This window comes from Erythrolamprus reginae, chromosome 3 (assembly GCF_031021105.1).
Source record: "Erythrolamprus reginae isolate rEryReg1 chromosome 3, rEryReg1.hap1, whole genome shotgun sequence".
NCBI classification, from domain to species: domain Eukaryota; kingdom Metazoa; phylum Chordata; class Lepidosauria; order Squamata; family Dipsadidae; genus Erythrolamprus; species Erythrolamprus reginae.
In genome coordinates this window covers 17697984-17718365 of record NC_091952.1, presented here as the reverse complement: position 1 = coordinate 17718365, position 20382 = coordinate 17697984, and the positions used below count along the sequence as shown (strand labels likewise).

Genomic DNA, 20382 nt, shown 5'->3' with positions numbered 1-20382 from the left:
GGTGTTGTTTAAGTGTTCCCTTTATTTTTTGAGCAGTACATTTAATGGGAGTGTGGATGGATGAACAATTTTAAGATCCTTTATGTTCTTGAATTATATTCTCCTTACTGCTGGTTTTATATACCGTATATATTTAATTTAGTATTTTCCATTGGGGAACTCAAAAACCAAGCTTGAACAACTCTTAATGAAAGATGCTAACATTGAGCTACATATATTCATTGCTACTGCAAGAAATATAAGGCTATACTTCTGCCCTATGGGCATCTATTAATAAATACTTTTACCAAGTAATTGACTACAGTAATTTGAGCAACTAATGTGAAAGGGCAATGCTGACATAAAATAAAATGTTACAAGGTTTTGCCACTAGATGTCAGTGATGTTATAATATGTTACACCATCAGAATTTGCGATCAACACAGAATTAACCAAATTAAGCAACAGTAGAACCAAACTTACTAGATAGAACAGAATGCAAGAAAGAAGTTTGCCCATTAAACAATAAACTTACAGAAAAATCAAAGGAATCTTAACTTACTCTGCAAGTTCATAACGAAATCGCCAATTCCTGCTATTGTCAGTTACCACAAATTCTTGAAGCTGATAAAGATATTCACGTCTTTTTTCAGCATGAAGCAACTGCAAACAAAAGTTTTTTTAAAAAAATGATTTCTGACAATTGATTTTTCTTTTGTCTGAAGACACCCAGGATGTTTGATGTTAATCTAAGGTCTGTGAAATATGAAAGGCTTATTTAATAGAAATACTTCATTCACAGTACTGCAAATGAAGTAGTACCTAACATACTAGAAACATAGAAACATAGAAACATAGAAGTCTGACGGCAGAAAAAGACCTCATGGTCCATCTAGTCTGCCCTTATACTATTTTCTGTATTTTATCTTAGGATGGATATATGTTTATCCCAGGCATGTTTAAATTCAGTTACTGTGGATTTATCTACCACGTCTGCTGGAAGTTTGTTCCAAGGATCTACTACTCTTTCAGTAAAATAATATTTTCTCATGTTGCTTTTGGTCTTTCCCCCAACTAACTTCAGATTGTGTCCCCTTGTTCTTGTGTTCACTTTCCTATTAAAAACACTTCCCTCCTGGACCTTATTTAACCCTTTAATATATTTAAATGTTTCGATCATGTCCCCCCTTTTCCTTCTGTCCTCCAGACTATACAGATTGAGTTCATTAAGTCTTTCCTGATATGTTTTATGCTTAAGACCTTCCACCATTCTTGTAGCCCGTCTTTGGACCCGTTCAATTTTGTCAATATCTTTTTGTAGGTGAGGTCTCCAGAACTGAACACAGTATTCCAAATGTGGTCTCACCAGCATTCTATATAGTGGGATCATAATCTCCCTCTTCCTGCTTGTTATACTACAGTTCATTTAGTGACCATTCAAAGTTGCAACGGCACTGAAAAAAATGATGGGGGTTTTTTTGAGGGGGAGGGGGTAAGATGACTACTGAAAAGGTTGTCTGTATGGGACAGGGATAATTAAACATGCATAAAATCCAGGAATATAAATTTGGGAGAAAGTGCTCCTTCAGGTAACTTGGTCTTAAGCCTCCTAAGGCATTTAAGAGCTTTAAAGATCAAAACCAACTCTTTAAAATGGTTCTGGGAATGAATCAGAAAGAACTGATGTTACAGGTAGCTTTCGGGTTACAACTATTCATTCGGCGACCATTCAAAGTTATAACAGTCCTGAACAAATAGTATTGTCAACCCTGAAGCTGGCCTGACACACCGGAGAAGAGAGACAGGGAGGGAGCAATAGGGACAGTTGGGGTGTTGTAGTCAAAACAAAATACTTTCTCTCGGAAACCAAGGACATTCCTACAGGTGCTCGGAAGGAGGGACCTAGAGTCACCCAGCAAGTCCTGATTGGACCATGTGATTGATTGTTTTGAGAAAGTGAAAAACGTTTACTTGTAATTACGTGAAAATTGCGGGAATAGTCAGAGTCGGTTTTCATCAGCCTGTGCCAATATGACATATCCAATAAAATTATCCTTTCAGGGATCTACCTGCCTCAGTTTTGTTTGCTATGGGCATGTTACTTGGAACCCTAACAAGTATTTAACAAGCCCCTGAAGTCATATAATCATGACTTTTGCACACCCTCAAGCAGTTAATAGGAAAGCCAACAGGAAATTGGAAGTTCAAGGAGCCTTGTTTAAGGATCCACTCTGTTCCTATTTAATGACCTCCAAGATCCCTTTCCAAATCTGTTATTAAAGTATCAAGGGTGGTGGGACTACTGGAATTGCCATCACTAAGTGATGCAGTCACATCATACCATGCTTTAGGACTGTATCCCTTAACAATGGTTTCTCTGATCCTAATTCCTGCTGTAAATTAAGGGCTGCCTGTTTATTTATTTATTGGATTTGTATGTCACCCCTCTCCGTAGACTAGGGGCGGCTAACAACAATGATAAAAACAGCATGTAACAATCCAATCCAATACTAAAATAACTAAAAAAAACTTATTATAAAAACCAAACATACGTACAGACATACCATGCGTAAATTGTAAAGGCCTAGGGGGAAAGAATATCTCAGTTCCCCCATACCTGACGGCAGAGGTGGGTTTTAAGAAGTTTATGAAAGGCGAGGAGGGTGGGGGCAATTCTAATCTCTGGGGGGAGTTGGTTCCAAAGGGCTGGGGCCACCACAGAGAAGGCTCTTCCCCTGGGTCCCGCCAAACAACATTGTTTAGTTGACGGGACCCGGAGAAGGCCCACTCTGTGGGACCTAACTGATCACTGGGATTTGTGCAGCAGAAGGCGGTCCCGGAGATAATCTGGTCCGGTGCCATGAAGGGCTTTATAGGTCATAACCAACACTTTGAATTGTGACCGGAAATTGATAGGCAACCAATGCAGACTGCGGAGTGTTGGTGTAACATGGGCATATTTGGGGAAGCCCATGACTGCTCTCGCAGCTGCATTCTGCACGATCTGAAGTTTCCGAACACTTTTCAAAGGTAGCCCCATGTAGAGAGCATTGCAGTAGTCGAGCCTCGAGGTGATGAGGGCCTGAGTGACTGTGAGCAGTGACTCCCAGTCCAAATAGGGCCGCAACTGGTGCACCAGGCGAACCTGGGAAAATGCCCCCCTCGCCACAGCTGAAAGATGTTTCTCTAATGTGAGCTGTAGATCGAGGAGGATGCCCAAGTTGCGGACCCTCTCTGAGGGGGTCAATGACTCCCCCCCCAGGGTGATGGACGGACAGATAGAATTGTCCTTGGGAAGCAAAACCCACAGCCACTCCGTCTGTTTGTATCAGCCAATCCCAGTGAGCATTCCTATTGTGAACTGAGGTTTCCAGACCATTTTCAAAGCAGACCCAGACTCAGCAACTGCAATAAGGCTCTAAATCTGGGGTCTTTTTCTCAGGAGAGAGGCAGGTAAAACAGAACAACTGTGAACTATCCCTACCTTTAAGAAATCATAAAGGTGTTTGAGGATTCCAATGCGTACTTCATCCAGATCTTTTAAGAAACCATTGAAAATAGGCACTAAATCGGCTGCTGTTAGCTGATCTCCCAGAATTACAGCCAACTCGTGAATGGAAAAAGCAAGCGTGCGACGGACTTTCCACTGAAAATAGTTCACATAAATGGGCAGAACAGTACAGAACACAGTTCAGTAAGCACAGTAAGGTATCAAAGAATATTTAAATAAGAAAAACCTAACACATGAAAATTTTACAGCACTACCAAATTGCCAGTAAGAATTTTGAAAATGTAACATGGACACTTTTGCATGATGGCTATTCATGGTGGGCATGGCGAATTGGAAAACACTAATTTACTGGAAAGCAAATAGTTAAGGCTACTTCTGCCATAATAGGTAACATCCACTCCCTACCCCTGAATGTTATGTTATGCGGTCCCTATTTCTCTGGAAAGGTGTGACTTTTTTCTTATGACTTTCTCTTCATAGAGGTTTTGGTCCAAAAATTAACTATTCAGAAAAGAATATGTGTAGTTCAAGGTTGAACTCTGGAATCATTGGTTTTGCCTATCTTGGTTATTTTTGTTTTGTTTTATTTTTTGTTTTCGCATATATTTCATTATCCATTGGTATAATCTCATCCATGTCAAGCACTGATGATGTTACCTAATTGGGAAATGAAATATCCGCAAGAAAACTTCAGTTTTCTTGCTCAGTTTAGACATCACTAAGGACTCTACAATTAACTATTTCCAGGAAACCTGGAAAAATATAGGCTAGGTTAATTTTTTACTATATAAACTAACATTCCTAGTGGGCTAGGCAATATCTTATTTACTCTCATTAGCCTGATTTACTGTAGCTCTAGTAAAGACCAATGATAAATGTAGGCCATTTATATACAATATAAATGTACAGTGGTAACTCTACTTACGAACTTAATTCGTTCCGTGACCAGGTTCTTCAGTAGAAAAGTTTGTAAGAAGAAGCAATTTTCCCCATAGGAATCAATGTAAAAGCAAATAATGTGTGCGATTGGGGAAACCACAGGGAAGGTGGAGGCCCTGCTTCCTCCCAGGAGATTCCTAGAGAGGCCCCATGGAGGCTTCTCCCTGCCTTTTTCGGCCCTGTTTCCTCCCAGGGGATTCCTAGAGAGGCCCCACGGAGGCTTCTCCCCGCCTTTCCCGGCCCTGTTTCCTCCCAGGAGATTCCTAGAGAGGCCCCACGGAGGCTTCTCCCCGCCTTTCCCGGACCTGTTTCCTCCCAGGAGATTCTTAGAGAGGCCCACAGAGGCTTCTCCTTGCCTTTTCCGGACCTGTTTCCTCTCCGGAGATTCCTAGAGAGGCCCTATGGAGGCTTCTCCCTGCCTTTTCTGGTTACAGTTTCCTCCCAGGGGATTCCTAGAGAGGCCCCACGGAGGCTTCTCCCCGCCTTTTTCGGCCCTGTTTCCTCCCAGGAGATTCCTAGAGAGGCCCTATGGAGGCTTCTCCCTGCCTTTTCCGGTTACAGTTTCAGAGGCTCAGGTTTGTAAATGGAAAATGGTTCTTGAAAAGAGGCGAAAAAATCTTGAACACTCTGTTCTTATCTAGAAAAGTTTGTAAGTAGAGGCGTTCTTAGGTAGAGATTCCACTGTATATGGATTCAGTGCATGAACAGAGAGAGCCCTACTGGATCCATCTACTCCAGCAGTCTGTTCTCACAGATGCCAACCAACTGCAAATGGCATTCAGAAGAAGCCATGCTGCCGTCAAGGCTAATATAAATCCAACAAAAAACATACAAACAAGGTATCAATTTTCTAAAGTATTTAGCTCCTTAAAACTTACTTAAGGGGACTTACTTTGAAAGGGATTATCTTAAACAAACCAGCACAAATTAATAATAAATTCCGCATGCTTCTCACACACATTTATATGCATAGCTTAAACAACGCAAAGCAATATTGACTGCTTTGTATATTACCTGTACGTCAGATGCTAACGTTTCATAGGTGTCCTTCAAACAATGCCAATTTTGCCTGCCAAGTGTTAAGGCCACACCAGGAAGACTGTATGCACAATGTTTTGCAATTTCCGTATCAACTGTCTGTGCTCGAGCAGGGTCTGTCATAGATAAATACTGCTCCAACAAAGGCTGAGGTATAATGTCCTGAAGATGAAAAAGAATGCTAAATTATTGACAACAATAAATTAAACAAGAGTAAGGCTATACCACTAGTAAAAGACACCTGGTCTTTTAGTGTAGCACTATCTCTTCCTCCAGATGGAAACCACATAATGCCAGTGTGGAAATATACAATGGGCCAAACACAATCAGTTCTGCAATAGGGAATAATCAGCTTCTTCTACACTAAGTCACATATGCTAAATATCACACCAGTCTGCAAGGCCAGTGAACCAGATAAAACGAGTCTTCGGAGAGGGGCGGCATACAAATCGAATAAATAATAATAATAATAATAAAATAACTGGACATACCGTGTTTCCCCGAAAATAAGACACTGTCTTATATTAATTTTTGCTCCAAAAGTTGTGCTACGTCTTATTTTCGGGGGGTGCCTTATATTTCCCAAGTAAGACAAATTCACAGGCAGAAAAGCTGACACCCCCAAAGAAAGTGTACCGTACGGTACACTGATTACGGTACGGTACCTGTCAGTATGGCACCCACACACACAAACGATGGCACTTATATGGTACAACAGTATACCCCCGCTATTGCAGCTTCCGGCCACCAGAGGAACTACAGTCTACGCACTGTAGTGAAGACTGTAATGGCGGTGAGACAGCAGCAGACTGTGTCTGCTGTACTGGATGGTACAAAGCGATGGAAGGGGCCAGCAGGGGACGCCACATTATTACGGTACCGCTATGAACAGCTTTGAATGGTACCGTATGTTTTTCCACCGTACCGTATGTAAACTTGACTACGCCTTATTTTCGGGGGCTGCCTTATATTAGCAAATTCTGCAAAACCTCTGACATTCCTTATTTTCGGGGTACGTCTTATTTTCAGGGAAACAGGGTAAGTTACAAACCAGAAATAGACACATTTTGTATCTATGGTATTATAAAATTATACATCCCTACAACACTGATGGTAAATCAACCTTTGATACTTCAGTGTTTGGTTTCAATCTTAACATTAATTAAATATAATAACTACATTGTTATTACATTTTGAAATTGCTACAAAAAATAATGTATTTCACTAGTAATGCATAACTGTTCAAGCCAAACTATGTTTATTTTTTTATAATAAAATCCAAAGCTGAAGAGAATTCCAAATAGGATGAGTGATATATTCAATCTGGGTAAATCTAGATTAAGTATGATGTTTTTTGTAATAAAAGGAGACAAGAAGTATGAATTGGATGCAGAGTCAAAATAATGTCTAGGGCCAAGTTTTAAAACAATGTTTTATCAAGCTTAAATCTCTATACATAGTATTCAAAATATGCATCAGTCAGCACTAAAGTACAAGAGTTAGTTTAAGAAGAGGTTTTTTTAAAAAAAATATCAATTATGACCCAGGAATATCAGAAAAATTGGAAACCTGCAATTTTGATTTATCTTCTTCAAGACGTGGATCATTCTCTTGTGCTTCTAAAGCTTTGTTGACATCGTTGTGTTGTTCTTCTGACTTCTGTAGAAGTGCATAATAATAAAATATACAACATTGTTAAAATGCAATACAACTGAAATGTAACAAAAAATCTATTTCTAAGAACTGAATTACTGTGATAAAAAACCCCAAAGGTATCATTGTATATATTGCTTCTACAATTCCACTTAAACAGAACATTGAAAAAACTAATAAACAACATTTGCTTCATTTGGCTTGGCACAAAAAGCAGAAAATTTCAACCTTAATATTTATTCTTCTTCTCGAGTCAGCATTGGGGTGCCATTTTTAACATTTTTCTAATAATTCACTGAAGATCTAAGTGTCCTATCTGCAGATTATCAAGCTTCCTTTATGTAGGTCTTTGCCAATCTAAGTATTTAATTTAATTCAATGTAATTAATTTGATTTATATGCTGGCTAATCCCAATGGGATAGGGTGGCTTACAACAGTAAATAGTACATACAATAAACGAAGTCAAATAATTAGTAATAAGAACAGTAAAACCCATAATAAACCGTAATGGACTATCCAATTGAACTCATATACATAGACAACAGTTACAAATCGGATTGGATGTTACATTCACGACCCCCAGGCTTGCTGATAAAGGTCTTCACAGCCTTTTGGAAGGACAGTAGGGTGGGAGCAGTACGGACATCAGGGGGTAGTTGGTTCTATTAAAATCGGAGCAGCCACAGAGAAGGCTCTCCCTCGCGGGCCTGTCATTGTTTAGTCAACGGGACTTGGGGAAGGCCAACTCCTTGTGATCTAATTGGTCTCTGGGAGGTATATGGCAGGAGATGGTCACGTAAATAGACTTGTCCTAAGCCATGCAGGGCTTAATAGGTAATCACCAACACCTTGAATTTATTTATTGGGAGAACTTCCAAGATTCAGTAACTAAAAGTAGTCTTCAACTTGAAACCACAATTTTATCTCAGGCATAGAGTGAAAACAGTATTAAAGTGAGAAGCTTACATGAATGCATCACATAATGACTGCAATCTTGGAACTCCTAATTGTGCCCATTAAGCTATCCCGTGTTGTCAAGTGAACTGAAATAGATGCTTACTGATTTCAGTCTCCCTTTATACACCAAAGGGAACTCCTCTGAAGGGCTGCAGGAATGGAGCTGGTGCACCAGGCAGACCTGTGCAAAGGGCCCCTAGCCACAGCTGAGAGATGTTGTTCTAATCTCAGCTGTGGATCTAGGAGGAACCTCAGATTACAGACCCATAGAAACATAGAAGACTGATGGCAGAAAAAGACCTCATGGTCCATCTAGTCTGCCCTTATACTATTTCCTGTATTTTATCTTACAATGGATCTATGTTTATCCCAGGCATGTTTAAATTCAGTTACTGTGGATTTACCAACCACGTCTGCTGGAAGTTTGTTCCAAGCATCTACTACTCTTTCAGTAAAATAATATTTTATCATGTTGCTTTTGATCTTTCCCCCAACTAACTTCAGATTGTGTCCCCTTGTTCTTGTGTTCACTTTCCTATTAAAAACACTTCCCTCCTGAACCTTATTTAACCCTTTAACATATTTAAATGTTTCGATCATGTCCCCCCTTTTCCTTCTGTCCTCCAGACTATACAGACCCGCTCTGAGGTGGTTAAAATTCCCCATATTTCCCATAACAACACATATTTACCGCATTTTTTATTATAGTTGGATCAGGCAGCTCAATCACGTCAGCCAGACTTGGCAATGAAGATAAGATGTTAACATCTGCTGTTCTGGAAGTACAGACCACATTTGGGATGTCTTCTTGATAGGTATCATTAACTTTCACGTTCTGCTTGCTTTCACAGGCACTGACAGAATCAAGATGGGCAGCTCTGAGTGCAGCAGACAGTACTTGAACCTGAGCTGATTGAATGGAATGAATCCCATTAGGTTTTCAAATATTGTACCTCATTTTCCAACATATTAAAAGCATATACTTTCAAATAAAACAGCTATGATAATGAATGAAAATATTGTACACACTGGTTCATGAATCAGTGAAGGTAGGGGGGGCGGCATACAAATCTAATAAATAAATAAATAATAAATAGGTTTATTTATGGCTATAGGGAAACAGATTCAGATATGTTTATAAAGATAGGATGACCTTGGCGGTCGCATATAAACATTTCATTGAGGTTCTACATGTAAGTTGAAAGTACAGTGGTACCTTTACTTACGAATTTAATTCATTCCGTGACCAGGTTCTTAAGTAGAAAAGTTTGTAAGAAGAAGCAATTTTTCCCATAGGAATCAATGTAAAAGCAAATAATGGGTGCGATTGGGGAAACCACAGGGAGGGTGGAGGCCGTTTTTCCTCCCAGGAGATTCCTAGAGAAGCCCCAGAGGCTTCTCCCCGCCTTTTCCAGCCCTGTTTCCTCCCAGGAGATTCCTAGCGAGGCCCCAGTGAGGTTTCTCCCCGCCTTTTCCAGCCCTGTTTCCTCCCAGGAGATTCCTAGCGAGGCCCCAGTGAGGTTTCTCCCCGCCTTTTCCAGCCCTGTTTCCTCCCAGGAGATTCCTAGAGAGGCCCCACAGAGGCTTCTCCCTGCCTTTTCCAGTTACAGTTTCGAAGGTTCGGGTTTGTAAGTGGAAAACGGTTCTTGAGAAGAGGCAAAAAAATCTGGAACACCCGGTTCTTATCTAGAGAAGTTCGTAAGTAGAGGTACCACTGTATCTCCAAATCAGAGGTCTACAAAGAGAATCACAGAGTAAGAATGACATTCTGACCACTTTTAGTAGCTATAAAAAATATTAAATACAGTGTGATTGCCTGCCGAATAAAAATACACTGCTCAAAAAAATAAAGGGAACACTTAAACAACACCATGTAACTCCAAGTAAAATCAAACTTCTGTGAAATCAAACTGTCCACTTAGGAAGCAACACTGATTGACAATCAATTTCACATGCTGTTGTGCACATTCAATTTTGCACAGAACAAAGTATTCAATGAGAATATTTCATTCATTCAGATCTAGGAATTGTTATTTGAGTGTTCCCTTTATTATTTTTTTTGAGCAGTATATATTCTCAACTAGAAGGCAGAGCTAAACTGGAGTTGGGAAAGGTGTTCTCCACCAGATGCCAAAAATTTAGCCCTGCCTCCTGACACTTTCCTGACAGTTCCATCTTTGATGACTCAGAATGAGTCTCTGCAGAGCTCTAAAATGCTTTTTCTTTATAAAGAGGCACTGGGAAAGAACGTGGTGATGAAGAGTAGAAATTTCAAGAAGACACCACCATAGTTCCCTCTAAGCTGAGCAGTGAGCAATCGCTCACTTAAAAATCATCATCAACTCAAGAGTTTTCCAAACCTGCCCAGAAGCTGAGAGGGAAAAAGTGAGAGGGAAGGAGAGAGAGAGGAAGAGAGAGAAACAGATAGAAAAAAGAGAGGAAGGAAAAGAGAAAGAAAAAGAATGGGAGTAAGGAAGAGAGAAAGAAAATCAAAATCTAGTTTGAAACTAGCTCAACTATTTAAGTGGCATTTTGATATTGATAGAGTTGCCCTATTATGAGCTCACTGTTATAGACACACAGTACAGTATTTTATTTTGAAATTCTCTGAGGCAAAACAGGGAGGGTTTTTTATTTGTTTGTTTGTTTGTTTGTTTGTTTGTTTGTTTATTATTTCTGTGCCGCCCAGTCCCGAAGGGATTGCCGCTCATTCACTATACTTTTCCGCCCACCCCCCCAAAAAATTAGAGGGAACACTGGACACCACCACCCGTATGACTGCTAGTAAAACTTGCCTTGAACATCGGGGTCATCCATGTGCTCCTGCAAACTTTGCAGAACTTTTTTAATTTCACTGCTGGCAACGCAGTTATTATAAAGTGCCTGTGATACTGAGGTGCTGTCATGTTTCTCAGTCTTGCCCTGAAGAAGCTCTATATCTTGGCTTATATCAGGAAGTGGAGGTCGCCAGTATAAGAAAGTATTAAACACATCCTGTCCGGATTGGATTCTTGAGTTAATTTCCTGATATTCGCCTGTTTGACAGTTTTTAATATCGTTAGTTAAAAAAGTGTCATCTCCCTGAGGTAACATAGTCTGATCTATTCCAAAATTGATGTGTATGGCTGAGCATTGATTCTGTGCATCCAAGTGTGACATTTCAGAACAAACCACAGGGGTGAAAGAAGATTCCACTGCCAAAGATTCCAATTTATTTTCCATTGAGTCCTCTGATCTGAGAAGAGAAATACTGTTAAAACAAGAGTGGAAAAAAATAAAGCCAACATAAACTGAGCTCACTTAAATGTAGTGGTTTAAATACAATTTCAATTATGATAGCCATGGCTTTTCTCTCAAAATTAATCCTGGTTCTGAAAAAACTGCTGCTTCATACGATTAAACAAGCTTAAATTTAACTTGTTTAAGTAACTTCAGTTATTTACTGATTACAGTGATAACTTGTCTTACAAACGCCTCGTCATACAAACTTTTCAAGATACAAACCTGGGGTTTAAGATGTTTTTGCTTCTTCTTACAAACTATTTTCACCTTACAAACCCACCGCCACCGCTGGGATGCCCCGCCTCCGGACTTCCATTGCCACCGAAGCACCCGTTTTTGCGCTACTGGGATTCCCCCGAGGCTCCCCTTCAAGGGAAACCCCACCTCCGGACTTCCGTGTTTTTGTGATGCTGCAGGGGAATCCCAGCAGTGCAAAAATGGGCACTTCGCTGGAAATGGAAGTCCGGAGGTGGGGTTTCCCAGCGAGGGGAACCTCAGTGAAATCGCAGCATCGCAAAAACACAGAAGTCTGGAGGTGGGGTTTCCCATGGAGAGGAGCCTATTGCACACTTTAGAGTCATCGGCAAATAGACAAACCTTCCCTACCAAACCTTCCCCTATGTCATTCACAAACATATTAAAAAGAATAGGACCCAGAACAGACCCTTGTGGCACACCACTTGTAACCTGTCTCTGCTCAGAATACTTGCCATTACTTCTCCTGTTGTCTCATATTTTAAAATCTGGTTTTCATAGTTATGATTAAATACACCTTTCAATTCAATGATAAACAACTTCTGAAAAACCGGCACATAAGATACTTGCTCATATTGAATAGAGTTGTTAAGACAAGGTAATAGCCTATCCACCATTACAAGCTTCAATACTTCATTTCATAATATTAAACATCGATTTTGAAATATATATAGTTGCATCACTAGTTATAGTAAATCACTGCACACTTCTTATAATTATAAAGCTGGTGGAAATAATTTTTTATTACATAAAATACTTTTTGAAATGAATATTGAATTTTGAGTTGTCAAAAACAGAATCCTTTCATCCTGAGAAATGCAATAACCCTATTAATGATTTCTCAATTGGATCAGTTTTAGTTTCAAGCTACCCAGTTACCCTTAATGCCGAACCACTATACCTGGATCGCTTTAAATTTGCACAGTGGTCTGGGCATGGACTGCAAGGCCGGATGCTGAGCGTCCCATCCTCTCGAATGTAAAGACCAGCACTGGAAGGGTTTGCAAAAGTAGAAATGAAAGGACCAAGTGATTGGAAAGCAGCTTGACGAACCTAGAATATTGAAAATATAAGAGAACTAGTAGTTGGATACCCGCGCTTCGCTACGAAACTGAATTCCTTAGCATGGGCTAGACTGTCTAAACTTGAGATCTTCAAACTTGGCAACTTGTGTACTTCAACTCCCTGGGTGGAGAATACTGGGAGTTGAAGTCCACAAGTCTTAAAGTTGCCAGGTTTGAGGATCCCTGGTCTAAATTCCCAGCCTGCAGGCTGGATGAGTCACGCACTGGCCACGCCCACCGGCAGTTGGAACAGAGTTCTTTTTAGGTGGGAAGGAGAAGTAGAACATCTAACTCCTTAGCATCAGAGTGTATTAATAATAATATTAAAAATAACTAAAGATCTGATGGTCATTTCAAAAAATCCTTTCTTAGCAGGCACCTAGAAGCCAAGAGGAACATACAGGCCAAGTTTGTAGGCTTTATAGTTCTAGAGATTTTGTGATGATACATGAATGGAATTTGGCTTTTATATATATAGCTATAATTGCACTGATACTGTTTGCTATTAAAGTTAAAGGTTCATGAATTACATGTAATTCAAAAGTGAAATCATCAATTCAGATTGGCATCTTTATGTCACTTATTTGGTCTTGTTACAAAATCCATAAACTCTAGGGAACAGATGCTCAGTTTCTGCAGAAGAGAAATATTATAATTTCGCTGTATTAGTGTGATAAAAAGAAAGAGAAGAACCAGACAACTGCTAGAAAACCTGAAGGACCAGTTTGTGGACAGATCCTCCAGGAGAAAATCCATTTTGTGGTTGCTAAGTGCTGACATCAACGTGATGGTATATATTCAATCAATATTAATAGGAACAGTATAACTGCTTCAAATACGCATATTTTATTTTTAACGCTGCAGGCCATGACCAAAAGAAAAGAAAAGGACAATTGCAAAAAAATCTAGCCTTTATTAATAGACAGCTTTGTTTGGAATTAATTTTGCCTAACATCAATCATAATACCTCTACCTCCTTGGCACTTCAGTTGCACTGAGCTCTGCTGTATTTTTACAATTTTTTTAAAGACTAGAGGAAAAATTGAGTGATAAATTATTATAATGAAAAAGATCAGAATATTTCCCCAAATCTGCAATATTGCTTGCAGTGAACAACTGATTTAAGCTCACCTGTTCAAAATTTAAGGAGGCAAGCATGCATACAAAATTGAACAAAAAGTTATCTATTTGCCCAAACAGTAGTTCCTTTGAGTTTTAATACATGGAAACTACTTGAGTTTATTTTAGAGATATAGAAGATCCTGATAGGGGCTAACAATGTTGCTATTAAATCAAAGCATGACCATACACAGCATTTTACAAAATATTCTTTTGGATTTACCAAATAAAGATTTTCTGCTTTTATAGAATCACAATTTTTAAGGTGAATAATTTGACTCTATTTACCCATCTGCAAGGATCACTAATGAGACCGATGAAGAGGGGAGACAGTTTGGTCCTCCGAACCTCAGGAGAAATGGTACAGGAGACAGCCATAAAGCATTCAGCGCAAGCTTTCCGCATACCCCAAATGTTATCAGAGCAGAGTTCAAAAAACTTTGGAATCTGCCAAAATAAAGACACAGCCGAACAATTGATTTGTTTGTATATATTATCTTGTCTACTTGGAAAATGTTTACTTACAAATACTGATCAAATTAGCAGGTAAAACATTCATTTAGTAGTTTGTAGCAAAGAGTAAATTATTTATTGAATGATTTAATCACAAATGAATGAAAACATGCACGTTCAACTTAGTCTTATACTTAGTTGACATTGTATTAGTGCAATTCATACTTCTAATCAAATAATGCTATAACGGAAAGCTCAGTTCCTTGAGTCTGTAATAAGAAGCTGACAGCAGAACTTCTAAAATATGTATGTCCCTTTAGCAAAGCTAAGGAATGTTAACACTGAAGGATTAACCTTGTAAAATTAAGTTTTCATATCTAACTAAAGATCAAGCATACTGCAGTTTTAGCCTGAAGAGAGGAAAAACAGGAAGGGTGTGTGTGTAGAATTTATAAGCACCAAGTTGGAAGGGGGAAAAAATGTTTCCTTAATGGACTAGAATGGCCAACATACAGCCCATCAGTATCTTGCAAGCTTCAGCAATTAGAAAATTTGAATTAAATCAGAAAAATTAAATTAAAAGAGCTGCTTTCTTTTCTGAATTTAGGAATAATATTTGGGGTCAACAAAATGAAACTTTTTTTTTCTGGCAATAATTTTGTTCAGCCATGGCTGAAACTCAAGAACAACATTTTAAAATGAAGACATATTTTGGGAAGCAATGAATATTACTTAATAGTGGAGAAAATATATATTTGTTCAGCTAAATCGAACAAGTTGTAGTCAACTTTGCATTCTATAGTACTGTCATGTATTAAGGTCTGGCAATTACTGGAAGCAGGAGTCTCCAGTAAAGTTTTCCCATTAATCCAAGGATTTCAGAGGAGCTGAATGCTTTGTATACACACAGAATACATTAATCTGATATCCTTTATATGACATAGGGTGCTAACAGCATGAAATTCCAAGACGTGTAACATGACTCTCGGATTTTAACATACCAAATAATTTTCCGTGGCTTCCTGCCCAACTGCGCTGCATATATCACCAAAGCTGGCTGCACAGACCTAAAGCAAAAGAAAGAAACACAATGCTTCTTTGTTGCTGCCATAATGTTAATCTACTTTGTGTTTCGTTATACAAACATGCTTAATTATGGACCTTCATAAACAAAAACTGAATGCTACACCAAAAACATGCACAGGGGAGGGATGAGGAGAGTGATGATGGGAAAATGTGTCTCATGATTAAAATGCTATGTTTATGTTACTTGCTTCACAGGTCAAAATGGGAACACAGAATAGTGGGATTTATATCGTAAAGTAAAACACATAGGAGTCATTTATATATTTATTTATTTATTGGATTTGTATGCTGCCCCTCTCCGTAGACTCGGGGCGGCTAACAACAGTAATAAAAAACAGCATGTAAATCCAATACTAAAAACAGCTAAAAAACCCTTATTGTAAAACTAAACATACATACAAACAAACATACCATGCATAAATTGTAAAGGCCTAGGGGGAAAGAATATGTCAGTTACCCCATGCCTGACAGCAGAGGTGGGTTTTAAGGAGCTTACGAAAGGCGAGGAGGGTGGGGGCAATTCTAATCTCCAGGGGGAGTTGGTTCCAGAGGGCCGGGGCCGCCACAGAGAAGGCTCTTCCCCTGAGCCCCGCCAAACGACATTGTTTTGTTGACGGGACCCGGAGAAGGCCCACTCTGTGGGATCTAACTGGTCGCTGGGATTCGTGCGGCAGAAGGCGGTCTCATAGATACCCTGATCCGGTGCCATGAAGGGCTTTATAGGTGATGACCAACACTTTGAATTGTGACCGGAAACTGATCGGCAACCAATGCAGACTGCGGAGTGTTGGTGTTACATGGGCGTTTTCGGGAAAGCCCGTGATTGCTCTCGCAGCTGCATTCTGCACGATCTGAAGTTTCCGAACACTTGGATATAATCATGTTCTGTACTTTTATCAAACAGTTCTTGTATGCATCATGTATGTGCATCTAATCTCAGTTAGCCCCATTAGAATACAGTATTTATAACAATAAGCCCTTCAAGGTTGCATCACTTGATTTGTATTGGCTACGGTTGATTTTAGATGGTGCTAGTGTGTCAATTATATTTCGTAACTGCCACTTTAATGAGAGTGGCAGTTTAAATGTAAAACAAGAGACACTTGTTTTGGCACTTACGTATAAAAAAATTTAAAATTGGGGTGGGTGGGTTCCAATAGTACTTACAGGTTAATTTAATTTAATAAAATGTTACTAGGCATGTTCCAATGCAGATAATTAAACTAGTATAAAATCAACAAATCTTAACCTTCCGAACTTGAAAGAGTTTCCCATCACTGCAAAGCTCACAGAATCGAGGAAGCAGCAAGCGCTCAAGAGTAGATTTGTTCACCATAGATGCCATTTTGCAGATTATCTATTGAGAGAGGGGGGGGGGAATCATTTTTTTCTTTATTTTATCATTTTTTATTTTTATCATTTTTATTAAAAAAATTATTAAAATATGTAGCTCGCTTGGGAGAAGTATTAGGGTTCAAGAATAAAATTCACCAGGCGCATAGGTGGGGAAAATATTTACTGACCCCTCACATCCTGGACATAAACTGTTTCAACTCCTACCCTCAAAATGTCGCTACAGAGCACTGCACACCAAGACAACTAGACACAAGAACAGTTTTCTTCCAAACACCATCACTCTACTAAAGAAATAATTCCCTCAACAATCAGACTTTCTACTAAATCTGCACTTCTATTCTACTAGTTTTTCTCATCATTCCTATCACCCATTTCCTCCCATGTTGACTGTATGACTGCAACTTGTTGCTTATATCCTAAGATTTTTATTAATATTGCTTCTTCATTGCTTATTTGACCCCTATGACAATCATTAAGTGTTGTACCACATGATTCTTGACAAATGTATATTTTATTTTATGTACGTTGAGAGCATATGCACCAAGACAAATTCCTTGTGTGTCCAATCACACTTGGCCAATAAAAATTCAATTCAATTCAATTCAATTCAATTCAATTCTATTCTATTAAGGCATGCCATCATAGAATCAGAATCAGATACAATACATAAACACAATTCCTTTAAACAAACAGTGACTACATCTAGTTGATCTCATACCAGAAGTGCTATAAATTAGGGTCTCCAACCTTGGCAACTTTAAGACTTGTGGACTTCAAAGCTGGCTGAGGAATTCTGATAGCTGAAGTCCACAAGTCTTAAAATTACCAAGACTGGAAACCCCTGTTATAAATAGAATAAACAATCAAAGAATTCCACCAACAACAGATTGCATCCAGCAAAAATAAAGCTGCTCTTTGTGTACTGACGTTTTTACATTAACCATGACTCTGTGTGTTTGTGGTTTTCCTCTTTGGAAGGAAGGAGAAAATCTGGTTTGTCTCACTGACAGAAGCCAGAAACCTAGAAGAGACCGCCATTAGCCATTAGCTCAACACATCCCTAATCGTATTATACTTTTATATGGCTTTTGATTGTAAGCAATTTGGAGAACAGTGTTTGTTGAAAAATAAAGTGTCAATGGGAGAAAATAAAGTATAAATCACACAGTGTCTGACTGAGGGGGAAAGAGGGGGGATCATTTTGTACTGTTGTATATCCTTGAAGTCATCACGAATAGAAGCTGACTGAAGACTGAAAATATAGGAAACAACAATAGCAGCTGTAAACATTTCTTCTGCTTGCTTAGGCACAAAAGCCTCCTTTGTTCTAAAATTTCCTATGATATAGAACAGGGGCGAGCAATTAATTTTCCCAAGGGGCCACCTGAGAAACTTGGACTGTTGTGGAGGGATGCTACCCTACCTCCGCTGCTGCCCTACCCCTGCCAATGCCACCCATGCCAATGTTCTGTTCCCACTGATGATATGGGCTGGATTGGGACCATCTACCACAGGGATCCCAACCTGTAGACCGTGGCCCACTGCCAAGCTGTGGCCTCTTGGCCACTGGGCTGCGGAAGCGTCACAGCGAGTCATGTTCGGGCACGAACACTGCGCAGGCGCTTACAGTCCTGTTCACATGGACGCTTGCGCTCACAAAGGCACCTGTTCCTTACCCCTTAGCCCACCAGCCATAAAGGTTGGGGAATTCTGATCTGCTGGCTATAAAATGACCAAGCCTGATATAGGAAAAAATAGTTTTTCATCTCGTGTCTGGTTTGGTGCTGCAACCCAACAGGACCGACACAGACTTCAGAGGACAATCAGAACTGTAGAAAAAACAATTGCTGCCAACCTGCCTTCTATTGAAGACCTGTATACTGCACGAGTCAAATAGATGGCTGTGAAAATATTTACTGACTCCTCACATCCTGGACATAAACTGTTTCAACTCCTACCCTCAAAACATCGCTACAGAGCACTACACACCAAGACAACTAGACACAAGAACAGTTTTTCCCTGAACGCCATCACTCTACTAAACAAATAATTCCCTCAACACTGTCAAACTTTTTACTAAGTCTGCACTTTTCAATTCAATTTATTCAATTCAATTTATTGGATTTATATTTACTATTTCTACTAGTTTTTTCTCATCATTCTTATCATCCTTTTCCTCCCACTTAAGAGTGTCTGACTATAACGTGTTGCTTGTATCCTAAGATTTGTATTAATATTGTTTCTTCATTGCTTATTTGAACCCTATGACAATCATTAAGAGTTGTACCACATGTTTCTTGACAAATCTATATTTTATTTTATGTACACTGAGAGCATATGCACCAAGACAAATTCGTTATGTGTCCAATCACACTTGGCCCATAAAGAATTCTATTATTATTATTATTCAAGCTTTAGGAACAGATACCGTTCCAATTTTTTAAGAAATGCAAAATTATTCATTTGGTTGAATGAAATTTTGAATGAAGTCTCTACTGACACCAAAATAAATTGAACACATTCCTGTTCAAATGGCATAAAAAGAGGTCAATATTTGGAAAACTGCTGAATATACCAAAAACAAAGGTGAAATTTAATTAATATTGTTTTGCGTAATTATATAAATGACATTAAAATACTAGATAAATCCCCCTATTATCAATTAAGAAAAGGGGGCGGCATACAAATCTAATTAATAATAATAATAATAATAATAATAATAATAATAATAATAATAATAATTTAAAAAATCACAATATATGAGATACCTACATTGACTGCCTCCACCTTGTATTCATCATCACTTTCTGGAGCAGAAAGCTCCAAAAGAATTGGACACACCTTATTTTCAATATCATGTTGAGCAATAAGTTGTTGATCCAGTAATATTAGCAGTGAATCCTGGCTTGCTTTTCTGACCTAACAATGTGCAAAGGAGAAATAATAATATATTAGGGAATAATATTTTATGACCAATATACATGAAATTGATTAAATTTCCTGCGTTAACATTTAAGTTCCATTGTTATAATCTTATTATTGCAAAATTATACATCATGGCATTACTTTTGAGAGAGAGAAAATGGTTTTATGGGCAGGCATGTTTTATCCACAGGCTGGATTTTTGGGAGAAGGGCAGAACATACTAATTTGGTTTTATTAAGCTGGAAATTCTCAGAACACAATTGTGGTACTTACAGCTTTACCTCCTCTAGACCTCGTCTACCCAATTCCTGAACTATAAACTTTCTGTTAATGTTTTTAATGGTCCCTCACGTAACAGAGGTGAAAGAGTATGGGGATGACAAGCAAGATACTCTATTGCAATCTCCCCTCATCCCATTGTGGATGCGTCCCAAAATTAGACTGGCCTTCCATCAACTGTTAAAAATTAAACTGTTTTGGATGCCCTATTGGAAATAAATGACTTAAATAATATGAAGCAGTAAGTGTAATGTTAAGTATGAACTGGCTTTATGTTTTTAATCTTATGTTATAAAGTGTTGGTTCTTTCCAATAAAACATAATTAGGATTAAACACAGTTCATATAGATTTAGGTATTATACCTTGTGTGTATGTTTGTTTAATAATGGGGTTTTTTAATATTTTATATTGTAAATTATTAGATTTGTTATAAACTGTTTTTATTGTGTTGTGAGCCGCCCCGAGTCTACGGAGAGGGGCGGCA

General features: G+C 38.8%; 1 protein-coding gene across 4 annotated transcripts in view; it reads right to left on the bottom strand.

Moving 5' to 3' along the window:
- LOC139163638 (serine/threonine-protein phosphatase 4 regulatory subunit 1-like) overlaps positions 1-20382 on the bottom strand; it is a 56776-nt gene that overhangs the window by 17515 nt on the left and 18879 nt on the right. For 2 of the 4 annotated variants that reach the window (XM_070744559.1, XM_070744557.1), the window contains 11 exons: positions 19466-19612; positions 16587-16694; positions 15253-15318; positions 14087-14245; positions 12517-12668; positions 10874-11313; positions 8770-8987; positions 7037-7123; positions 5444-5629; positions 3464-3625; positions 542-642 (listed from right to left, as the gene is read on the bottom strand). In XM_070744559.1, coding sequence (XP_070600660.1) covers positions 542-642; positions 3464-3625; positions 5444-5629; positions 7037-7123; positions 8770-8987; positions 10874-11313; positions 12517-12668; positions 14087-14245; positions 15253-15318; positions 16587-16694; positions 19466-19612 — 1826 coding nt within the window. Of the gene's footprint in view, positions 1-541; positions 643-3463; positions 3626-5443; positions 5630-7036; positions 7127-8769; positions 8988-10873; positions 11314-12516; positions 12669-14086; positions 14246-15252; positions 15319-16586; positions 16695-19465; positions 19613-20382 lie in introns of all 4 variants that reach the window. The other 2 variants (XM_070744556.1, XM_070744558.1) reach the window with 1 other exon arrangement.